The following is a 23905-nucleotide window of genomic DNA, read 5'->3' on the forward strand; positions in this document are numbered from 1 at the left end:
CCCCAGATTCCCCCCCGGACCACAGCTGCTTCAACGGGAGCGGAGACGACTACAGGGGAACGGTCAGCGTCACCAAGTCGGGTCATCACTGCCAGCTGTGGAGCGCCCAGTACCCCCACAGCCACCACCTGTCCCAGGAATACCCCGATCTCTGGGGGAGTCACAACTTTTGCCGTAACCCAGGGGGGCAGATGCAGGCACCCTGGTGCTTCACGCTGGACCCTCAGGTCAGGGTGGACCTGTGTGACATCCAGCCCTGCAGTAAGTACTGTAGTGCAGCCAATTAGATAAGTTAAGATGGACCTTTATTGATCGTCACAGGGAAATCCAGGTTTCACACGGATAATCAAATACAAATAATAAAAAACATGATTAAATAAACTAAAAGTTCCTTTAATTGGTAAAATGATCTGTTTTCTTAACTTCAGGAACGTTGTGATGTCTTAATAAAGGACAAAAACTGTGAAAAGGATCTTGATTGGTTCAGTGTTAGACATACAAACTAGATCTTGTCCAATGGCCACTCTCATTTAAGTTTCTGTGCAAAAAAATCAGTGTATTTTTGCAGTAGAATAGAAAGCACCTTTTAAGCTCTTATTAAATATATATGGAACAATTTTAACATGTCTGGTCTCGTGTCTAAATGAGCACCTGAGTCACTTTTACCAAACAGTCACGGCAGACCCAACAAACCTCAAACATTTCTATCTATTATACACTTCCTCTAACTGTCAAAAGAATATTTATATTGTGATTGTAGCGGCAAAATAAAGAGTTAAAACAGACAATTAACTCAAAATAAAACTGCAGCTGAGGCACCAGACAGCAAATCTTATGCAGGGAAAAGTCCAGGCAAGAATTTGCTTTTTATAAGTACAACTGAACCATTTTCCTATATATTCTTGCCCTATAGCCTTTCCTATGGCATGCTTGTATGGTAAAAAATGGTTGCTCGTGCACCACCACCATCACCTGTCTCCAATATATACATAATAACCAAGTGCCCAAATCACCCAGTGCACAAAAAATGCCCTTCAAAATAAAAGCATACAGAATTACTTTGAGTTAAAAAATAAATAAAGATTGATTTAATAAAAGTAAAAGCAGGAAAAGAATACATATGTGTACCATTAATTAACATAAATAAATATATCTCCAACAGTGGATATGTCATTTGTATGTTGATGCCACAGAGCATGCATCACTGAGTAAATACTGTGCATGCATCACAACCCTAAATCTCTATTGTCTTACTTTCCTGCAGATTCTCCGCAGAACCCGAGGAAGGAGATCCTGTTTATTCTCATCCCGGCCATTGCCATCCCATTGGTCATCGCTTGCCTCTTCTTTCTGGTCTGCCTGTGTCGCAATAAGCAAAAGGAGTCAACGGACACACTCCTCCGCTGCCAGCTGAGCGGCTCACCCAGCCCGGACATGGAGCTGTCCCTGATCAGTCAGCAGAAACACCAGGTAACACACAGCAGGGGGTCAGGGGGGGGCATCATTTCTCAGGTTTAACATTAGACTTTATTGTTTGCCGTACACCTTGATGACATGTCTGTTCTTTATTGCTCTGTGTCTGCAGGCCAAGCTGCGGGAGATCAACATGTCGGCGGTGCGCTTCACAGAGGAGCTGGGCGAGGACCGTTTCGGGAAGGTGTACAAGGGTCACATGTACGGCACCGTACCCGGAGAGCAGACCCAGGTGGTGGCCGTCAAAACGCTGAAGGACAAGGTGGATGCCACTCTCTGCGAGGAGTTCCGCCACGAAGCCATGATCCGCTCTCACATACAGCACCAGAACGTCGTGTGTCTGCTGGGCGTGGTCACCAAGGAGCAGCCCATGAACATGGTGTTCAGCTATTCGGGGCTCGGGGACCTGCATGAGTATCTGGTGATGCGCTCGCCCAACTCAGACGTCGGCAGCTCGGACGATGACAAGACGGTGAAGTCCACGCTGGAGCAGGCGGACTTCCTGCACATCATCACACAGGTGGCTGCAGGAATGGAGTACCTGTCCAGCCAGCAGGTAGTCCATAAGGACCTTGCTGCCAGAAACATTCTGGTCTTTGACAAGCTGAGCATCAAGATCCTGGATCTGGGTTTAATCAGAGACGTCTACTCCGCTGATTACTACAACCTCATGGGCACGAGCCCTTTCCCCATTCGCTGGATGGCCCCGGAAGCTATCATGTACGGAAAGCTCTCCACCGACTCCGACATCTGGTCCTACGGTGTCCTGCTGTGGGAGACTTTCAGTTATGGTCTGCAGCCGCACTGTGGCTACTCCAACCAGGACGTGATCGAGATGGTGCGCAGCCACCAGCTCCTGCCCTGTCCAGACGACTGCCCCTCCTGGATCTACACCCTCATGCTGGAGTGTTGGAGTGAGTTCCAGGCAAGAAGGCCTCGCTTCAAGGACATCCACACACGCCTGCGCTCGTGGGAAAACCTGGCCAACTACAACAGCTCTGCTCAGACTTCTGGCACCAGCAACACCACCCAGACCAGCTCTCTGAGCACCAGCCCTGTGAGCAACATCAGCATGAGCACAGCAAACGCATCGCGCTACGCCAGCCCGAAGAAGAGCTTGCCTTTCCATCAGCCCCATTTCATGCCCATGAAGGGTCAGATGCACCGGCCGATGGTGCCCCAGCAGCTCTACATCCCCGTCAACGGATATCACCCCATGCCAGCCTACCCATACATGCAGAACTTTTACCCCATGCAAATACCTATGCCCATCCCCCACCAGCAGATGCACCACCAGCCGCAGATGGTGAGCAAAGCCGGGTCTCACCACAGCGGCAGTGGATCCACGTCCACGGGCTATGTCACCACCGCCCCGTCCAACACCTCCGTCACAGAGAGAGCCGCTCTGCTCAACGAGGACTCCAAGACCAACGACGAGGACTTGGCCGACGGGGCGTCGCAGGAAGCGCTAGACCAGAACAAGGACTTGATAGTGCCTGAGACAGAGCTGCTAGGCGACAGTGACCCCACACAGACTGACGAACTGGTGATACACCTGTCAGACACATAGGCGCGGCGCTCTCTGAAGCAGAGAAGAGCGGAGATATCCTGCCGAGTATCCAATAAGCAGCGTGAAGTGAAGTGAGCGGTTCTGCAGAGACTGAATGTTTTTTATACGTTTCTTTGACAGTTCTGATGCATTTGAAAGGTCAAGTGTGTCTCAGGTTTGCACCCGTCAAACTAACGTGTCAAGCTAAGTAAAGTCATGCAACCTTTTTCTATAGTGTTGATATTCAGAGGAATTTATGTACTTGCCGTTGCTGTGCAACACAGAACTTTTTCTTACTCACAACTTCTTCATGGGCGACACGTCTTGCCTTATCTGATGCACAAGGCCGTTCACTGCGAGGCGATAAAGACCCCCCTCCAACTTCAGATATCACACCCCTCTATCAAGCATCCATCCCTACAAGAAGGAGCAGGAAGAGGAGGAATCCCACCCACTTACAATGCCATTTGTGTAAGAAAGAGGTGACTTTCTAAGGACCATTTTCTTTGTTTTTTAGGTTATTATTCCATGGTTTTTCGAACCGTAGAACACTGAATGTATAATGAGTAGACGTGCTTTAGGAAAAATCCACCTTTGGGTAACCTTGCTCACAGCTACACTCACTGGGATGCATTTTGGATCGAACAGCATCATTTTTTTGTTCCCACAGGACCTCTCTTTGATAATCAAACAATTTGTACAGATTTGTAATTTATGTACTTTGGTTTCGGACATTTTTATTTGTTTATAATTTTTCTACTACGCCTCGTGTTGGCACGTCGTTCTTTTCACCACGTTTGCTTTGTTTAAATAGTTCTTTGCTTACCGTGTAATGTGTACGTCCATGAACGGGGTATCCAATAAAGTCTCATACATCAAACGTTGTCATGTCCCTATAGATGATCCTTTGTCACAATATCCGCTTACATGTTCAGAGAGACTAAAACACGGTGAGAAGTGAAGATAAACTAAGCCAACAAGTATACTTTGTAGTGAGGAAACACGTGCATTGCTAAAACTAATAAAAGAACCTTAAAGATCACATACTGTACTTCTTCGGATGGGATTTACAGTGTCATTTACACATGCTTAATGTCACTTAACTTAACAGCTAAGTGTTTGATGCATATGAGTGATGTTTGTCACTGTAAATCTGAATATGCTCTGAAATCAGAATCAGAAACAGGTTATTGCACATAAGAGGAATTTGTCCTGGTGTTTTCGGTGCAGACATAAAAATAAAGCACTGATATAAAAACTAATCAAAGAAAAGTACAATAACGCTAAAAAATAAAGCAATATTTACATTGAATATGGAGAAATATCGGGATAAACAAGATATTCTTTCAGTGTCAGTGGGGGTCCCGGGCCTTGTAGTGGAGGGGAAGAAGCTGTTCAAGTGGCAAGAGGTTTAGGTCCTGATGGAGCGCAGCCTCCTGCCAGAGGGGAGCGGGGTAAACAGTTTATATCCAGGGTGGGGGGGGGGTCTGAAGGAGTATGGTTTTGGTCTAGTACTTGTACCAGATGTCAGGAGAGGTAGTCACAGTTTAATCTGTCTTTGTCCTTTTAAAAAAAATCTGTTTATGTTCTCTTTCTCCAGCTCAATCTGTTTGCTTTCAGTATTTCAGTTACATGAATTCTTGCTGCTATTATTGTCAGGATGGTGTCAAAAGATTCCCCTTTTTCACCTAAATGTATATGATTAGTTATTAAGCTTCTTTTCAATCTGTCCCTCGTATATCCCATAGAAGATACAACTCAAATCCTCCGAGGAAGACCATGGATTGTGATTGAAAGCCCCAGAAATAGCTCTGAGTTAATGGTGTTTGGTTAAACCTCTAAAAGCCTGGCAAGAATGAACTCCTCCTGTGGCTATTTAAGGTAAAATGTGGCACGCTCACTCGGACTGAACCTGTAATACACTCAGCGTTTGTCATAGGGGGCAAAAAAGCTTTGTAAAATTGGACAGTTCTTTGTGCAGAGGAGACAGTAAATAGAGAGTCAGGATGGTGTCACAGGAGATGTAGTCTTTGTCTTGAGAGTTCACAGGTACATGACAAACACTGGAAGAATGCAAAGACTCACCAACAAGCCATTAAATCTGGACCACCCGCCTCCAGCAAAACCAGTCTATTCCATCATTTGCAAGTGTGTAAAGACAGACTCAGTCCTGACCTTTCCAGCCATTCACACTGCCTCACTATTAAAGAGTGTGAGGGGACGAGCTGGACTCTTCCCTTGACAGGAGGGATGTGGAGTCGTACCCACTTCCTGCAGAAAATCTGAGGCTTCAACGTCCACAACAAGAGGATGCATGTGTTCTCCGAGTCTGTGGTCTGAGGAGGAGCTGAGTGGGAGGATAATGTCCAAGTTAGACAAAAGCACTCAACATATTCTAAAAACAATGCATAACAACAAACAATGGAGCCAATTTCACCCTTTATTTAGGAAGAAATAACCTTTTAGGAACACTTTTAAAACAGCAAAGCCATAACAAAGCTTTGTGGAGAATATCAAGAAGAGTTCATGACGCCACCTCACATTTTGGACCACCGAAGTATAACAACGCCTGCAGGTTGGACAATTATTACAACCACATGTAGTCTAATGTGGTGTAATGCAGCGCTGTTAAACACACATCTAGTTGAGGTGTATAATTGGCCTAAATACTTCATACATGAAGCAGAATTCAGGTGAAACGTGGACAAAAGTATGCACAGGAAGTGTCTCTATTTGGCTTTAAATACATGGTATCTCATGAGTTTGATACACAGGATTAAAGTGTTTTCTCTTGAGTTTGATGTTGATTTCCCCCCTAAATTTCCCCTATGTTTTAAAGAAAAGTAGGGGATCTTTGCGTTGGTTATTCTCCTACATGGGCTCATCATCCTGGTCTACTGTATTGCCACTGTGAGACTATTGAAAAAGAGGTGCACACATTCAAACAGGCATGTAAACTTCCTAGAAAACAGAGGGTCAGGAATGCAGCAGCCATCTTAACTCTGGAGATCCAGGTACAGGAGCGTCCAGATGTGCAGCAGCTGTCCTGCAGCTCCCTCTACAGGTGATAAGCAAGCATGAGCAGTTTGAGGTGACGCAACACCCTTACAGTTCACGTGCAACAGAGAGCTGGATGGTCACTTCTGCAGCCTTAGCATCTTGTTTGCACACATGCAACGAAAATATATAATGAAAAATTACAATGCATTGTATATTGAACAGTATTTACAATTGGTGACATTTTTATCAGATCGTTTCTTCATTTTGAGACTTTTATACATTTTTTATTTTCTACCATCTACCATTAAACTTAATTGGGCGGCAGTGGCTCAGTCAGTAGGGACTTGGTCTTGGGACCGAAGGGTCGCCGGTTCACGTCCCGATCGGACCAAAAAAAATATGGAGTGAGCTGGTAGCTGGAGAGGTGCCAGTTCTCCTCCTAGGCCACTGCCGAGGTGCCCTTGAGCAAGGCACCTAACCTCTATCTGCTGCCTTGGCGCCGGGTACCTGGCTGCCTCTCTGCTCTGCCACCTCTCCTCTGCATGTGGTTGTGTGTGCATGTATTTCCTCTGTGTATATCCTCTGTGTGTTTAATTCAACACAACAGAGTAGAGAAAGCAATTTCTCTGTAAGGGATTAATAAAAGTATGCCTTCTTCTTCTTTCCTATTTGCTTGTTTTATATGTTTTAGAGTTGCCTTACTTTTCAAAACTCATTAAATGTACTTGTAATGAAGTAATTGTACACTATTGGAACTTTTTTTTCCAGTAAAAATCGTATTTAGTAAGTACTTTAACCATTAAATGTCTATTAAATATCGTAATCGTTATAAAATTCCCTATGAAGTGTGATAAACTGACGCACTTAAAAGCCCCACCACTTTATAGATGACGACGGACATTTTATTCGCGACTTCTGTTGAAGCCGAGCGTCATTGGCTGATGTTGGAAAATGCTGCATTCCGATTGGCTGCGGTCGCTGTCACTCAAACTCACGCTGCCAATGCACTTAACCACTGACCTACTAACACAGATCCATGAGTCAGTAGCCACCTTGAAAAGAAAAAGCCCAGGGAGGAGAGCCAGGTACTCCACAACTTGTAGGATTTAATCGACATTTATTTTAATCGCAGATGGAGAACGTACACTTCACTGTGCCTGACAACTGAGCAGACTCCAAACCAAGGTAATAGAAAAGTCTTTATTTGAGGGTGAACGTGAACACAACCTTCTTCTTACTTCCAGCTTTCTGCGGGATGGTGTTGTGTTTACGTGTTGGGAAAAAACGTGGAGAATCACAGCGGCGCTCAACTAGCTTAATTTACAATTCCGTTTTCGTGCGTCCTCTGAATTAAAATGAGCCACGTTTAGATTCACAATACATGTCAAAGCAAGCTGAAGTTCGAGCTAATGTGTAGTGTCCCGGTTATTACTGAAGTGTATTTCTCATGTGTATTATCTGTTGGCCTCTAAATGCAACATGTCTTATTAGTATTGTGGCACGTAGGCCTGCTGGATTGCGACAGTGTTTTAATGTGGCACTGGCGTTATCAAAGCCCATTTGTTGTGGCTTTTTATTTATTGTTCTGTACTGTAAAGTCCCGTCACGTTGGAGGAATTTTCAGGGCGTAGATAGAGCACGCTGCAGCCGCCTGTGTCAGGAGGAAGCTCGGTGGTGATGTCAACAGTGAATGGCTCACATTGTACCAGCATGTTACACACAGCGTTCACCTTCAATACCACAATCCCCTTTATTCGTCCCACACAGGGGACATTTAGGGAGGAAAAATAAAAACAGCACACTACAGGCATGCATATAGCCTAGTATTTTAAATTACATTAAAATGTGCAGGGAAAGTAAGAAAGTAAGCAGTGTTTATAAAACAAGTGTAACATTGTAGAACACGGTGTGGTGAATACACATTAAATTAACATACAGGTTATGGTGGGATGTGTAGAAGTAGCAAGCAGTGGTGTTTACTATCTCACACCTGCTTTATTGTAACTTAAAGGGCAGAACACACCCTGTGTTATTGCCACATCATTGCATAAGGTCTGCAGCCAGAGAAACTGCTGGCAGTGTGAGACCAGTACATCCCCACGGACACAATGAAGGAATCCGGGACAATAGGACGTGATCGGTCCGGGCCTATCCCCATCCGCAGACTGCATGCACCCGGCCTGAACCGACGGTGAACCCCCGCTACCCCCCCCCCCCCCCCCCCCCCCCCACCCCACCCCTGCCCAAACTGAGCTCACGTTGCGGTAATATTACCACCCATTTTTATCACGTGGGGTCCAAATTTAGTATTGATGTCATATGTTGCCTCGATAGGAAAAGAACCCTGCATAACCCAGAGAGGAGACTCACACAATCTCCACATCTGGACATGATCTGCTCTGAGAAACCGAAGAAGAAAAGAGGGGCTGTTTTTATTGTAATGGTAAGATCAGGAACTTTAGCAGACTATCAAAAGAGCAGGGGGGGGGGGTACTCAGGTCTTGTACTTGAGTAAAGTAGAAGTACTCAGGTCTTGTACTTGAGTAAAGTAGAAGTACTCAGGTCTTGTACTTGAGTAAAGTAGAAGTACTCAGATCTTGAGTAAAAGTAGAAGTACTCAGATCTTGTTCTTGAGTAAAGTAGAAGTACTCAGATCTTGTTCTTGAGTAAAAGTAGAAGTACTCGGGTCTTGAGTAAAAGTAGAAGTACTCAGATCTTGTTCTTGAGTAAAGGTAGAAGTACTCAGATCTTGAGTAAAAGTAGAAGTACTCAGATCTTGTACTTGAGTAAAGGTAGAAGTACTCAGATCTTGAGTAAAAGTAGAAGTACTCAGATATTGTACTTGAGTAAAAAGTAGAAGTACTCAGGTCTTGTACTTGAGTAAAAGTAGAAGTACTCAGATCTTGTACTTGAGTAAAAGTAGAAGTACTCAGATCTTGAGTAAAAGTAGAAGTACTCAGATATTGTACTTGAGTAAAAAGTAGAAGTACTCAGATCTTGAGTAAAAGTAGAAGTACTCAGGTCTTGTACTTGAGTAAAAGTAGCAGTACTCAGATCTTGTACTTGAGTAAAGTAGAAGTACTCAGATCTTGTACTTGAGTAAAGTAGAAGTACTCAGATCTTGTACTTGAGTAAAGTAGAAGTACTCAGATCTTGTACTTGAGTAAAAGTAGAAGTACTCAGATCTTGTACTTGAGTAAAGTAGAAGTACTCAGATCTTGTACTTGAGTAAAAGTAGAAGTACTCAGATCTTGTACTTGAGTAAAGTAGAAGTACTCAGGTCTTGTACTTGAGTAAAGTAGAAGTACCAGAGTGTAGGAATACTCTGTCACAGTGAAAGTATTCTAAATGTTCCTCCAGTGAAAGTAGAAAGTACTCTCCTCTAAATGTACTTAAAGTAGCGACAGTAAAAGTAGTCATTGTCTGATTGGTCCATTTCAGAATAATATCTCTGATATGTTTTATAATGATTGATCATTAAAGTGTTCTCAGAGCTGGTAAAGGTGCAGCTAGTTTGAATGGCTTTGTATACTGCAGGGTAGCTGCTGGATTTACTGCAGGTGAACTAAAGTCTGATTTAAGGGAGATTATATTTACCATCATTAATCCTAATCTGCCTAGCAACTAAAGGGATTAAATAAATGTAGTGGAGTAAAAGTAGCATAAAGTACAGCACAAGTACCTCAAACTTGGGCTGAGACTGGGCTGGTTTGGGTCCAGTCTGATGGGATTAAGCCGCTCTGTTCTATAGAAATGCTGACGGGCTTAATCATTGACTCCCTAAATCAGTATATGAGACATGTTTCCACATCTCTGAGCTTCATTTCTATTTGTAACCTTATTTCTTTAAGCCGAACACGCTTTCTGCAGCGGGCATAGTTTACATTAGTTATTATTGAGTGTTTGTGTGTGTGTGTGTGTGTGTGTGTGTGTGTGTGTGTGTGTGTGTGTGTGTGTGTGTGTGTGTGTGTGTGTGTGTGTGTGTGTGTGTGTGTGTGTGTGTGTGTGTGTGTGTGTGTGTGTGTGTTCCAACTTGCTCCGGGCCACGTGTTATCATTACAGCTGTCTGTAGCCCTTTGTTCCTTCGCCTCAGGATGTATGCAGAACAGGACATGTTGTATTTTAAAGTAACCGCTCCAGATTTTAAACCCATGAGTCAAGAATACCTTCAAACTTTTCCCCAAGTGTAAAACTTTATTAACTACAGGAGGAAATTGTTAATCTCTCATACATGTAGTGATCGCATGTAGAATGGGAAAATACTGAAAACAAATCCCCATTTCCCGGAGCAAAAGGTGTGTTCATTGTTTTTAAATATACTTTCCTGCAACATAAGACAAGGGAAAGCCAAACATTCTGCTATCAATTATCCGGTCCTCTTTCTCGCTCCTCACAAAGTTGTTTTACTGCTGTGCAACTATCTAAAAAGCGTGCTAGACTTGCAGTGTGATTTTACAACAGGGCTCTTACACTATTAAGTGTTTTTTACAACTCTAAAACTCACATTTTTGTAATTGAAATCATACTTTCGGAAATGTTGACGCTTGATAAAGTAGCTTCAAAGCAATAAGCCTTAACTACAAAGCAGGTATGAAATGTAATATAACTTAAAGTGAACCCATTTGAGAGCCCAATATCGACTCGTAACATCGCAAATGAGTCTTAAATCAGTCTGATTCTATCAATGGAAATACCTGACTCAAGAATATTAAAACTTCTCTCCTTTTCTCTTATTCCACAGATTTCCTCCAATGTAGCGGTTCAAGCAGTATGGTGTGCAGCTGAAGACCTATGAGCACGTTTAACCAACAGTGAAAACATGCAATCAATCAAGCAAGAGGAGGTGGACAGTGAGGCCTACAGCGGAGACGATGCCCTGGTGCTGGCGGTGGCGTTACAGGGGGCTAACGGGGACGGGTTGGGCCACACAATCTCTGCCATTCCCATCAAGACTAAAACCTCCTGTCGCAGGAAAAGAGAGTTCATCCCGGAGGAGAAGAAGGACAACGTTTACTGGGAGAGGCGCCGCAAAAACAACGAAGCGGCCAAACGCTCCCGGGAGAAGCGGCGCATCAACGACATGGTGCTGGAGAACAAGCTGATGGCCCTGGGGGAGGAGAACGCCTCCCTCAAGGCCGAGCTGCTGTCCCTGAAGCTCAAGTTCGGCCTGGTGAGCTTGGCGGCGTACGCCCAAGAAGTCCAGAACTTATCCAGCTCCAGCAATATCGACGTCTACCAGGAGTTAGTTCCACCCGGTGCCGGCCAGAGCTCTTCCAGCAGGGTGACGGAGCCTCTTCTGTCACGCAGCAGCTGCATATCAGTCATCAAGCATTCGCCTCACATGCCCGAGACGTGCACTGCCACTCAAGGCTGCAGGAGCACAGAGGTGAAGCAAGAACCAGCGGAGCACGCACAAGAGAGGAGCAGCCCCTACGAACTGTACCAAAACTACATGGCCAGCCCTCTGTCGGGAGTCTACCCCCAGCCCGCCGCCTTCCTGCAGCTTACCCGGTCCTCCAGCAACTCCCCCAGGAGCTCAGAGGACGGCGGCGTGAGCAAATCCTCCGACGGCGAGGACGAGCAGCAGGTCCCCAAGGGGTTAACGCCGTCTGCAGCCGACCCCAGGAGCGTCATCGTCTCCACACACAAAGTGCCGGATGCCAGTTCTTCAGCGTTGCCCCACAAGCTGCGGATTAAAGCCAGGAGCATCCAGATCAAAGTGGAGGCCATCGACCCGGAGTACCCCTCCTCGTCTCCTCGAGGATGCTCCAGTCAGTCGTCCCCCTGCCCGCTGTCCCTGCAGGTCACCAACATGCAGGACTGGAGCCAGCAGTCTGAGCCGTGGCACCGAGCAGAACCGCAGAGCAAACCCAGCGCCGAGGTCAAAGAACGTTCCTACGCACTCTCAGAGGACTTGTATCTGAGACAGGGCCCCCCGGAGCTGCCCGCCCTCAGAAGACTGATCCAAGCACAGCACGGGTCTGTGGTGGTCTCGAGCAGGAGCGCCGGCGATCCTCACGAGGCGTTTTCCTGCTCCTCCGCATGACCGTAGTGCTTTTATACTTCCTGTTGCACTGTGTGGTTAAACAAGGTTTGGATTAATGTTCATGTTCAAATGTCAGAGCACAATGGGGAGGGGGAGGGGGGGGGGGGGCTGCCTGTACTGTCAGATATAACGTAGACCTAGAGTGCCACACCATCAGTACAAAAAAACTCACCAGAGTTTCTCATTATATATCCATACAAATACTGCTTTCATTCACCTTTTCCAGAAACACTGCCACTTCCAGCTCCAAACCGGAAACCCGATTTATTCTGTGTGTAAATCAGTTAGGTACTTTTTGTCGCACTTGGAGGTAACAGCTCCAGCAGAGAGCCCCAAACTTTCCTTTCCCTGGCCACATCAACCAGCTCTGACTGGGGGATTCCAAGGCGCTCCCAGGCCAGCGAAGAGATATAACCCCTCCACCTGGTCCTAGGTCTACCCCTCGGTCTCTTCCCAGCTGGACGTGTCTGGAACACCTCCCTAGGGAGGCGCCCAGGTGGCATCCTCACTAGGTGCCCGAACCACCTCAACTGGCTCCTTTCAACACGAAGGAGCAGTGGTTCTACTCCGAGTCCCTCCCGGATGACTGAACTTCTCACCTTATCCCTAAGGGAGATGCCAGCCACCCTGTGGAGAAATCCCATTTCGGCCGCTTGTATCCGCCATCTCGTTCTTTCGGTCGTGACCCATCCTTCATGACCATAGGTGAGGGTAGGAACAAAGATGGCCCGGTAGACAGAGAGCTTTGCCTTCTGGCTCAGCTCTCTTTTCGTCACAACGGTGCGGTAAAGAGACTGCAGTGCCGCTCCCGCTGCTCCAGAAATACGTATTGATCAAATATGTATAATGTGAATAAAAAAACACAGCCAAAATCTAGTGGTCCATTTTTAAAAGTATCTTTGGTTCCAATAAGTATTTAGTTGAATGTCTTTATTTAACCAATTACTGCATCTTACCAGCTTGTTTTTGGTAATAAATTCCTAAATTAGCTCCGTATTTGAGACATTCTTCATCAAAACAACTGAAAGTAGGCACCGGCCGTGGCGCAACTGGCTGGGGCACCTGCACCTCACGCCGGCGACCCGGGTTCGATTCCCGACCCGTGGTCCTTTCCGGATCCCACCCCGACTCTCTCTCCCACTTTCCTGTCACTCTCCGCTGTCCTATCCGATTACAGGCAAAAAGCCCCCAAAAAATATCTTTAGAAAAAACAACTGAAAGTATTTATATAAAAAGGAAAAGTATTCAACTTCAGCACGAGTCCAAACAGACAACATGTTTTAATACAGATACATAAAAACTGCTGTTATCGCCACCACATTTACGGCTTTTCCGCACATGCTCAGAACAAATCAGGTTTCAGGTACGGACAACCTCCTCGTCCAATCAAACGCAGCACTTCCTGCTTATTCATTACCTCAAGGTATCTGGAAGGCTTTCATTGGGAAAAATGTGTGCAGGAACGGCTGAGTTTTATTAAACGTGGCTTGAATTAATGGGTATGACCCATTAAGACTTCCTGCCACTATTTGAGATGTTACAGAATCATTTACCACATGCTGATTGACTCTAACTGGGTGTTAGGAGAAGGCTCCAGTTAGCGCTCTGCTTTGCTTTAAAGCTGTTATACCGGACGTGGTATGGTTACTGGATCCATCTGTATACTGGGGAGGTGACTGGTCTTCAGTGGAGAGTCCAGGCCTCTGCTTTGAGAGAATATCTTACCATGCTTTTTTTCTGTTGGTTTAGTAATTCCTGCACAATTTCCAAGACTTTTCCTGAAAGAAATGAAGTAATTTGATACTCGTTATGGGGGAAATAGATCAAAGTGAGTCCAAATGCACACCTGAACATGAGAAACTAAATCTAAAGGTTAGTGTATTAAAGGATGTTTTAATACCCTATAGTTCCCTACCAAACTCAACGTTCTTTGAGGGAACCTTTCTAAGAATAAGACCCTAAATGCAGCATTTCTGTTCCCTCTCGTCCTGGTCGATTAATCAGATCTTGGACACGTTGCACTCCATTGTCTCTGCTGTAGTTTTAGATGCATAACAAGTTACACACCTGGGCTTTCACCTTAGTTTTACGCATTTTAAAAAAGGCTCTGCTGCACTGGTTCACTGTTTGCCAAATCGCTTTTCTTTTGTGGATTTTTACTCATTTTGTAAAACCGTACAACGTTAAACTGAGACTGTGTTTGAAGCTGGCTGGAGAATTGAGATTCTGAGCTGTATCCTCAAATGTTAACCATCTACATCTGTTTTATGAAAGAGTGTCCAGAGATTCAGTGTTTTATCCGGTCGGTCGGCTTCTGTATGGTTAACTGTTATGGAATCAGAGCTGTCGGGTTAATTGAATGCATTTTCGAATTGCCTTTAGCTAGTTGGAGTGATACAACGAACCTCCTGACCTTCTCTGTTATTGAAATGCATTCCGTATTTTAGTTTTTAAAAATGCCCTGCGTATTTTTGGATCTGATCTTGATGCAGATGAATCCATCAGCCTGGCGTCCAGTTCTGTATCCGAACACTTTTCTCAAGGTTCATTGTAAGGATGAGTTTTGTTCACAATAAATGTCTAATCACTGAATCAAGTATCCTGTCTTTTGATTATTTCCTTTGGAGGAAAATGTAGGTAGAAAATACCAGAGGATATATTACAATACATGCTAGTTGTTTGGCTCCTTGTGGGAAACAGTATACTGAAGGGTTATGAGGGTTATGGTGCAAGCAAAATACAGAGAAAGGATTTAATAAACTAATCAGATGTAGATTTCAATAATGAAAGGGGAAATAAAATACTGTTTATTGTAATAATATATAAATATGTGGCCTAAACAGATTTCAGACACTTCACATTGTTTTTGTTATTGAATATAAGTGTGTGGCTCCATAGTTGTGTTAAAAGTTGTTTGTACAAGTAAAGAAATGTAGGTACTCGTACTTTACTTCCACAACGAGTTGGGTTAGTTACTATTTACTCTGCAGAGACATACTATAATACAAAATATAAATTCACTAATTCGTTATTAAATGTAGGTTAAGCTGGCCAGTGTGTATATAAATAATTAGAGTAAACCCAACCTCTACCAAGTGCAACTTTGAAGTGATGAGAATATGTGGAGTATTAAATCTGATCATACAGTGAGTTAAATCTGATCATACAGTGAGTTAAATCTGATCATACAGTGAGTTAAATCTGATCATACAGTGAGTTACTTTCTGAGGTCATAGAGGGTGCAGGTAGTGATGTTGGGCAACAGGTCTCTGGAATACGTCAGAGGGCCTCCATGGATGAGTAAGAAAAAGACATGTAGGACGAGCACATACATCTCTCCTTATTTGGGTACACATTCTTATAGTTCACTTCCTTTGGTCACACACACACATTGGACTCACACACACACATTTCTCCTATAAATTGCATGCACAAAGAGATTTCGGGGGGGACTTCCACAACTGGCTCTGGGAACCTGCATTGTTGGTGTATGATACTCTGCTGTTCGTAATAAACCTTATTATATACAAGCTCATGTCTTCTTCATCATCTTCACAGACATCGCTACAAGATATACCTCACACATTAATACATTACATATCATAAAACAACCATTTAAAATATATGGAGCTTATTCGTGCCATTCTGCATGACGAGTACTTTTACTTTTGGAGTACCTTTACTTTTGGAGTACCTTTACTTTTGGAGTACTTTTACTTTTGGTACTACATGTATTTTTTTAGGCTTATACTTTTTGAATGCAGGACTTTTACTTGTAACTCTGAATATCTGTAGTCTGTAGTATTGCTACTTTGAACAGTTAATAATCAGAGCAGTTCTCCCACTGCTTCTATGCACCATGCTACAGCAGTGCTTCAGACTCGCCGTCACGTGACGCGACCACGTGACTGTGTCAAAGTTGAAAGTCAAACAACACTGCAGCTCTTCAGCATGGCGGTGCAAGCAGGACACAGAGCCCTGCTGCAAGCCCTCCGAGTGCAGGCACCGGGCCGGGCCGGGGTGTGCCGGCTGCTAGGAGCCTCCTCCGGGTGCAGACAACATGTCTGCTCCGGTACCGGCTCGCTCTCTCCTCTGCCGGCGACACGACACTACAGCTCGGACGCGAAGGAGGACCTCCGAGTCAGGCACCTGGACGGAGAGGACTCCGGTAAGCCCGCTCACAGTCACCGTGTCTGCTCCAATGTAAGTGCATGTTGTAAAAACCGAAGTCCTGTTAGAGTTTCATCACACGGGAATCGACTGTGAAACGGTTTAGAGCCACAATGAGCCACGAAGGAGCCATTCCGGCGGTGTCTGACGCCAAAGTAGAGTGTGCGTGATGACGTCATCTTTGTACGTGACAGCCAAACATTCACACAGAATCAGAATACCTATTTTGTTCAACACCAACAAAGGGGAAATGTACAAGTTAAGAGTCAAACATAGCTTAATATTAAATAAGAAGAAGCATGCTTATTAAAGATAAACGTAGGAGTTACAGAATTTACAAAATACACATCCAGCACCAGTAACCGTTTTGAGATAGCAGCCAGGTGATGGTATTTATTAGTTATGATAGAGAAGATGAAGTGAATTGTCTGACCAAGGAGGGCCAGTAAGTGGTATATACTGTATATATATTGCACATAAGTGGTATTGCAAAACAGGGGGTGTTATAGTCTTTATTGTTGTGTGTGCGTGTGTGTGTGTGTGTGTGTGTGTGTGTGTGTGTGTGTCTGTGGGCTTGGGGGGGGTGCGGTCTAGCAGGTGCCATGGTTGTTGTAGAGCCTGACCACTTCAGGAAGGAAGGACCGAGACAAAGGATCTAATAATGTCTTACAATGAACTGAAAAAAATAACGTGCTTACACAAAAACTGAAATAAGTAAAATAAATACGTCACAGGATTAAGGGATAGCATGTAGGCTATAGAACTATTTAAAACTTCTCTGCCTACATAGTGACATAAACAACCGATAATAAGACGTAGCGATCACGTGATAATCAGACCAGCTCCCCTAAGTGTTCATTCGGGTTGAGAGCTCAAGAAAACAACTCAGAAAGCTAAAAGGATTAAAGCATTATCGGGAAACATGTTGATGTCTCTGTGAGCTTTAATGCAGCTCTTCTATCTGTAGAGTATTTACTATTACATTACATTTAGCTCATGCTTTTATCCAAGGCGACTTAGGATAAATGCAATCAACTCCTTCTCCTTGTTGCGATCCTTTCGCTGCTCTTCGTTGTGTTGCATTTACCTCTGTGTGTGATCAGTGTGATGTCACTCTGTCTTTCAGGTATCGTTGTCGTCGGGATAAATCGGCCAAAAGCAAAGAACGCCATAAGCAAAAATCTGGTCAATTTGGTAGGTATGGCTTTTTAACTTTTCTCCAATTTAACACAAAGCCTGTGTTTGGTACCACAGGAAAGCTGGATGCATTCAGCATGGCTTTTCTCTTCATACTTGTGTAAAATTCTGTGTTTCTGACCTGTTGAAGCAGCCAACAACATGCTTCACACAAATTGGGTGCTTATAATACCTTCTTACTGTAGTAGGGTGTGTGTGTAGCCCTAGAGAAGCCACATTTAAGATAGATCTCAAGCAAATTACAGTAAGTAAGAGTAGCTCGGATCTGTTTCTGTCCCTCAGTCTGTACTATCTTCGAGCAGGGTTTGGCTTTGATTGATCCAGCCCATATTTGGGGGTTTTGCTTCAAAATACTCTCGAGTTTGCGAGTGCTTTTGTTTGTTAATACAAAGGGAGTTTTAAATGTATATGATCAGACAATTTGAGGATGTACCTTTTGCTTTGGACAATGTCTTCCAGATGCTTGAAGCTGTGGAGAGTATCAGGAAGAACAACAAGGTGCGCAGTGTCATTATCTGCAGTGTGGTTCCTGGGATCTTCTGTGCAGGTACCTGGCCTTTCTAATCTGTCTTAGGGTATATTATTTTGACCCCATGGACCTCGTACAGGGAATTGTGTATTCCTGATAGTCAACATAGTGATGGTCCACACTCTCTCTGTGCAGGTGCAGATCTGAAGGAGAGGGCCAAGATGCAGCAGAGTGAAGTGGGACCGTTTGTGTCCAAAGCCAGATCCCTCATCACAGAGCTGGGTGAGGACCACAGAGGCGGTTCAGCAGTGACTCTCTTCCTCCCCGTAGACTGCAATGCATGCTCACACCACCATTTTGTTATCATTTTGCACTTTAAAGGGGCCCTGATGCCTATTTTCACTCTTACTGGGACATGTCTCCATGCTTTAATGTTCAGAAAGCTCTTTATGTTTCTCATACTGCCTGTGCTGCAGCTCCTCTTTTCACCCTCTGTCTGAAACCAGAGCCCAGTCTGCTCTGATTGCTTAGCTGGTTGGCTGGCTCTGCTGTGATTGGTCAACCGCTTAGAGATGTCCCGCCCCTTAGACTATCACGTTCAATGTGTTGGAGTGCTGTGTAGTGATGTCACAAAGGAGTCCCATTGAAGCGTTTCTAAATAAAACCCATAGGCCATTAGTTGTGTTCATTATACGTCTCTTGATCGAAGGTTTACTGTATTTGTTTACACAGGTAACCTGCCAGTACCAACGATCGCTGCGATCGATGGAGCCGCCTTAGGAGGAGGCTTGGAAATGGCGCTTGCCTGTGACATCAGAATTACCTGTAAGACTCAATGGACTTTTTAAGGTTCAGATAACTGCCTCTGGTCTTTCTACAACACGCTGTAGATGGTTATACATTGTTTATACCTGGGGTGTCCAAACCTTTTTCCCTGAGAGCCACATACAGAAAAACATACGAAGGTCCGGGGCGAGGTTTATGGCCTCATCAGTTATAAGTGAGTCAAATCAATCAAATGTAGATCAGTTGTTCTTGATACTTGAATATGCTCTCAGCTCTCCATAGGAGTTCATTTATTTATTTCAGCTCATTCCTTAAAACAGAAGCTTCAGATTGATTACAATAAGGGAGAACTATGAAGGGTTTATTTCAAGCTTGTTATCAACTAGGGTTTGTTTGAGACATTTTTCAACCTGAATTGACTGAATTTATTTAAACATGGTCTTATGAACACATGAATACTACTTATTCTTACACATTTAAGAAGTACAATATAGGAAAAGCACAAGTTTCAGGTGTGGGACATATCCCATTATACTTTGAGCATTTGCTGAGGACCATTTAGAGGTGGGCCGCATTTGGCCCCCGGGCCGTAGTTTGGACACCCCTGGTTTATACCGACAAATGATGTCGGAGTACTAATGCTTCCCTCTGATCCCTCTAGCTGATACTGCGAAGTTGGGGCTGGTAGAGACCAAACTTGCGATTATTCCTGGAGCAGGTGAGGCTGGGGTCTCTTTATTTCCACATTTCCAGTGAATATCTTTCTGTTGTCTGCACACATCTACACTTCATGGACTGCGACAGCTTTCCAGAGTGCCATGAGTTCTGCTTTAGACATTCTCAGGCTCTTTAAAGTCAAAGCCTAAACAAAGGGGATTGTTCCTGGTTGGATTACCACACACGCACACTGACTGTGAGACAGGAGGCTCAGGGTGAATGATTTACAGAACTTACAGGATCTCATGTAGGCCTCTTGTTTCCTATTAAAAGTATATGTAAAGCATTTTTATTTAAGAGTGACAGTACACACAGGCCTTTTTGCAAAGATGAAATAGAGATATTGTGATTAGAAAGGGAGCAGCTTTAGTCCAAGAAGCCCTGAAACATTTGCTAACCGGCCATTTCTGATTTCCATTCTACAATGGTCTGGCGAAAGAGGTAAATATTCATCATATCTGTGATTTTTAGAGGTTATTATAGGCTGTTTCTACAGCGTCTGGCGTGGAGACCTGGTGTCTGATCCCTTGTCCCTCCTGTGCAGGCGGTACGCAGCGTCTCCCCCGTGCCATCGGTGTGTCCCTGGCGAAGGAGCTGATCTTCGCCGCCCGGGTGGTGGACGGAGCCGAGGCGTGTCGTCTGGGCCTCGCCAATCATTCTGTGGAGCAGAACAAGAGCGGAGACGCCGCCTACCTGAGGGCGCTGGAGCTCGCCCGTGAGATCAACCCTCAGGTAAACAGAACATCTCACAAGCAGAACTGTTTACCAGCAGCGATGCTTCTGAGGGTCTCAGGGTGTGGGGGATGGGGCGTAAGGCAGTGAAAGATTGGGTCGAGGCTTCTTAGAGCTTTGTAAGTAAGCAGTACAATCTTAAAATCGGTTCTAAAAGCAACAGGTAGCGAGTGCTAGGAGGCTGGGATCAGAGGGATGTGTTTAATCTGCAGAGTTTATTTTTGCTTTCTTTTTCTCAGAATCAAAGTCAGAAATTGGGGGGAAATTCTGAATTCTGTGAGAAAAGTCCGAATCACTTTTGATCAGATCAAAAAATAAATGGTAATACCTGAGATTACACAGTATCTCGTTATATACGAATGTCTCTACGAAAAGTCAGAATTTAGAGAACTTTTTTTTTTGGAGAGTCAGAATTTTAAGTCAGAATTTTGAGGCAAAAAAAAAGTCTGAATTCCAAGAAAAAATCCTGATAAATAAAGAAATGCTGTTGATTTTAGGTAACGATTAATATTGTACTTCAAAACAATTGACACTTATATCAAACACAGCACTTTATCAAAGCTTTTAAAAGGTCCCTTTCTTTATCATCTGGTTCCACAGGGTCCCATCGCAGTAAGGATGGCCAAACTGGCGATCAACCAGGGGATCGAGGTAAGTCTCGGAGGACTCATTTTACTGGGTTTTATTTTTGCTTTGGCTCAAATTTGGCTTTTAGGGTTACATCATCACATGGCCTGAACATGTTTATTTGATGGTTGTGTGATTGTTCACTAAGAGATGCCGCTCTCTCTTTCAGGTGGATTTATCTACAGGTCTAGCCATTGAAGAAGCATGCTACGCCCAGGTGAGTAAAAAATAATCTGTATGAAGTGTGCATTTGGTTCCAGCCTCACTGAGACTAATGCACACTTGATAAGTCAGCAGAATGTAAAGAGCGGGGAGTGAATTCAGATATCCAGATTGTTGGGAGTTGGGTCCAGGTGTGCAAAAGAGTGTAGGAAATGAGGACGGGGTCAGTCAGGGATTAATGGCAGAGCACTTCCTGTTGAATACCAGGGCAGGTCTACTTTGTGAGTAGAGAGGGGAAGTAAAGTTACTTGGTATCGAAAACAGATATTTAAAGATTCATCAGCGGGATTTAAGAAGGTCTGAGAAAGTTCTTCTAAAAATGAAGACTGTGTGTTGTCTTTAAGGTGATCCCCACTAAAGACCGGCTGGAGGGTCTGGCTGCTTTCAAGGAGAAGAGGCGTCCTCAGTTTAAGGGCGAGTGAAGCCCCCCCTGCTTCCAGCAAAGGATCACAAAGTGCTGCATCCAGCTCTCCTACTACTCCACTGCTTCCAACACATTTATGGGTCAAACTGTCAGGTCAGCACTGTGCAGGACCCAGAGGCCGGCTGCAGGGCATCAGTGGTCCATCAGGGGCCCCTTCTAGTCCTTACAGGGACTCCACGGTTCAGGTGTAACGCTGGGTGTGTCCAATACAACCAGACATACTAACCAATCATTGGCTCACAATACTTACTTAACTAACTGAAAACATTCATGTGGTTATTCCTCTGTGCGCTGTGATGGACAGTAACCCCTCTGACTAATGAACCAATTAAAGAGCCATCTACATTTCTAGTTTATCGCTTTTTTAAAAAACTTAAATAGAAATGTATTACTCTGTTGAAAACACTAGCTAACACCAGAGGAGTCTGCATGAAATAATAAAACAAACTCTGTCCAGAGGGAGCAATATAGGATCTGCAGTGTTTGGATTTCTTTCTGATTTTAGTGCCTCAAGAACTAAGTGTAACCATGACGCATTGGCTGAAAATGAAAGGTGTTTATACGTCTCACTGACACATGGGCGTAGCGTGTAGTACTAGTTGATTAGAAATAATTCAGAAGATTGGTTAAATGATTTAAAATACTTTACCTTTTTAAAATGACATAATTACAAGAATGACAATTTGCAAAGACATGATTTGGAGCTTCAAACGTTTGTTATTTGGCAAAAGAAGTGGATGAAAAACTCCAGGTCCACTGGCCACTTCACACTGAGATGCTTTCCCGGTTGAATTGACTGAGAGAGCTTTAGTGGGAAGTGTGGAAGTGGACCTTGAGGTTTTACGAGTCGAATTGTATATACATTTTTTAAGACGTGTTATTTTCCGAGCCGCCCTCGACTTCTTTTGTTTCCGTGTCGATGAATGAATCAGCCTCTGTGAAGATTATTTTACGTGAGTGGATATAAATAAAACTTGTCTCACACTGAAATGTTTCTCAGCTGTATTATTCTGAAAACCACACACACACACACACACACACACACACACACACACACACACACACACACACACACACACACACACGTCCAGCAGTGGCTCAGTCAGTAGGGGCTTGGACTGGGAATCGTAGGGTCGCCGGTTCAAGTCCCCAAACAGACTTGAAATATGGAAAGTGGGCTGCTACTTGGAGAGGTCCCAGTTCACCTCCTGGGCCCTGCTGTGGTGCCCTTGAGCAAGGCACCGGACACCTCCAATCCCCCCTCCCCATTGCTCCCCGGGCGCTGCACGATAGCTGCCCACTGCTCCTAGTACTAGGATGGGTTAAATGCAGAATTTCACTGTGTGTGCTCTGCTGTGTGCATGTATGTGACTAATAAAGGGGGATTCATCCTCCGATTCTACACACACACACACACGCACACTGCTACTGACTTGCTTGAAACACACTCCGTCAGAAATTGGTCAAAAAGTCGGAATCACTTTTGTTCAGAAATGTAAATAAATGTAAACACTTGTAAATTTACATTTATTTACATTTACATCTGACAAAGTGATTCTGACTTGGAATGTCTCAGTATATACTGTATTCCTTATTCAGAGATCCCACCCAAAATGTTTGTACTACTTTTGCAAGAAAAACTGTTTTGAAGAAAAAAAGTCAGAATTTTGAGAGTGGCAGCGGGGTGTGGTTAGGAGGCCAGACAGCTGATCAGAATCATGTAATGAGGGACTGATTAAAATCATGGTCGTAACCATGGGCTCTTTGCAGTAGACGGGGGGGGGGGGCGGTTTCCCCTCGCACGCAGGACGAGAGCCACTATCCGTCCCATTGTTAAAGTTGTTAAAGTACTGTTCCGGAATAAAGATTTCATTTGGTTTCAAAGTACCGAGTGGTCCTTCCATCATTGGGAACCTAGGTGTGGGCCCGAAATATTTTTTAAGACAAGTAAGAATTTTGAGAAAAAGAAGATATACTTTATTGATCCCTTCTCTCCCCACTCTGTAGTGTTTACACACAGTCCTGTGTGTCCTTGTGTATTCAGCATGTTTGCATATATGTAAGTAACAGAGATGGCCTCCACCTTTACAAATACTGCGGTTCACAGTCAGTTTTGTGTGTGTGTGTGTGTGTGTGTGTGTGTAAGGATCCTGTGAGGGTCATCACTGAGGCTTCTGTGTTCAGGAGAATAAAGCATCTTCTCTCGGGCTGCAGGTCTGATGGCAGATCTGGGTTATGATATATAATATAGTAAAGCAGGTGTGTGTGTGTGTGTGTGTGTGTGTGTGTGTGTGTGTGTGTGTGTGTGTGTGTGTGTGTGTGTGTGTGTGTGTGTGTGTGTGTGTGTGTGTGTGTGTGTGTGTGTGTGTGTGTGTGTGTGTGTGTGTGTGTGTGTGTGTGTGTGTGTGTGTGTGTGTGTGAGCAGACTGTTGAGGCCCTGGCCGGCGGTTGCGTGTAGGCGGGCCCCTGTGGCTTCATGTTGCTGCTGCACAC

General features: G+C 44.4%; 3 protein-coding genes across 3 annotated transcripts in view; all 3 read left to right on the forward strand.

The window, feature by feature from the left end:
* ror2 (receptor tyrosine kinase-like orphan receptor 2) overlaps nucleotides 1-3902 on the forward strand; it is a 38751-nt gene extending 34849 nt beyond the window's left edge. The window contains exons 7-9 of the mRNA XM_063889381.1: nucleotides 7-261; nucleotides 1265-1470; nucleotides 1586-3902. Of these exons, the coding sequence (XP_063745451.1) occupies nucleotides 7-261; nucleotides 1265-1470; nucleotides 1586-3043 (1919 nt within the window). The 3' untranslated portion in view covers nucleotides 3044-3902. The remainder of the gene's footprint in view (nucleotides 1-6; nucleotides 262-1264; nucleotides 1471-1585) is intronic.
* Nucleotides 3903-7006: 3104 nt separating this feature from the next.
* nfil3 (nuclear factor, interleukin 3 regulated) lies at nucleotides 7007-14660 on the forward strand. The gene is made up of 2 exons (XM_063890325.1): nucleotides 7007-7207; nucleotides 10764-14660. The coding sequence occupies exon 2, from the start codon at nucleotides 10842-10844 to the stop codon at nucleotides 12066-12068; it is 1227 nt and encodes a 408-aa protein (XP_063746395.1). The 5' UTR covers nucleotides 7007-7207; nucleotides 10764-10841; the 3' UTR covers nucleotides 12069-14660.
* A 1292-nt stretch (nucleotides 14661-15952) lies between these two features.
* auh (AU RNA binding protein/enoyl-CoA hydratase) lies at nucleotides 15953-22402 on the forward strand. Its single transcript, XM_063889990.1, has 10 exons — nucleotides 15953-16236; nucleotides 17365-17432; nucleotides 17895-17982; nucleotides 18100-18186; nucleotides 18637-18729; nucleotides 19352-19408; nucleotides 19952-20139; nucleotides 20740-20790; nucleotides 20936-20983; nucleotides 21333-22402. Exons 1-10 carry the CDS (start codon nucleotides 16020-16022, stop codon nucleotides 21408-21410), a joined length of 975 nt encoding a protein of 324 aa, XP_063746060.1. The 5' UTR covers nucleotides 15953-16019; the 3' UTR covers nucleotides 21411-22402.
* The last annotated feature ends 1503 nt before the right edge of the window (nucleotides 22403-23905 follow it).

Source organism: Eleginops maclovinus, chromosome 8 (assembly GCF_036324505.1).
Source record: "Eleginops maclovinus isolate JMC-PN-2008 ecotype Puerto Natales chromosome 8, JC_Emac_rtc_rv5, whole genome shotgun sequence".
Lineage (NCBI taxonomy): Eukaryota > Metazoa > Chordata > Actinopteri > Perciformes > Eleginopidae > Eleginops > Eleginops maclovinus.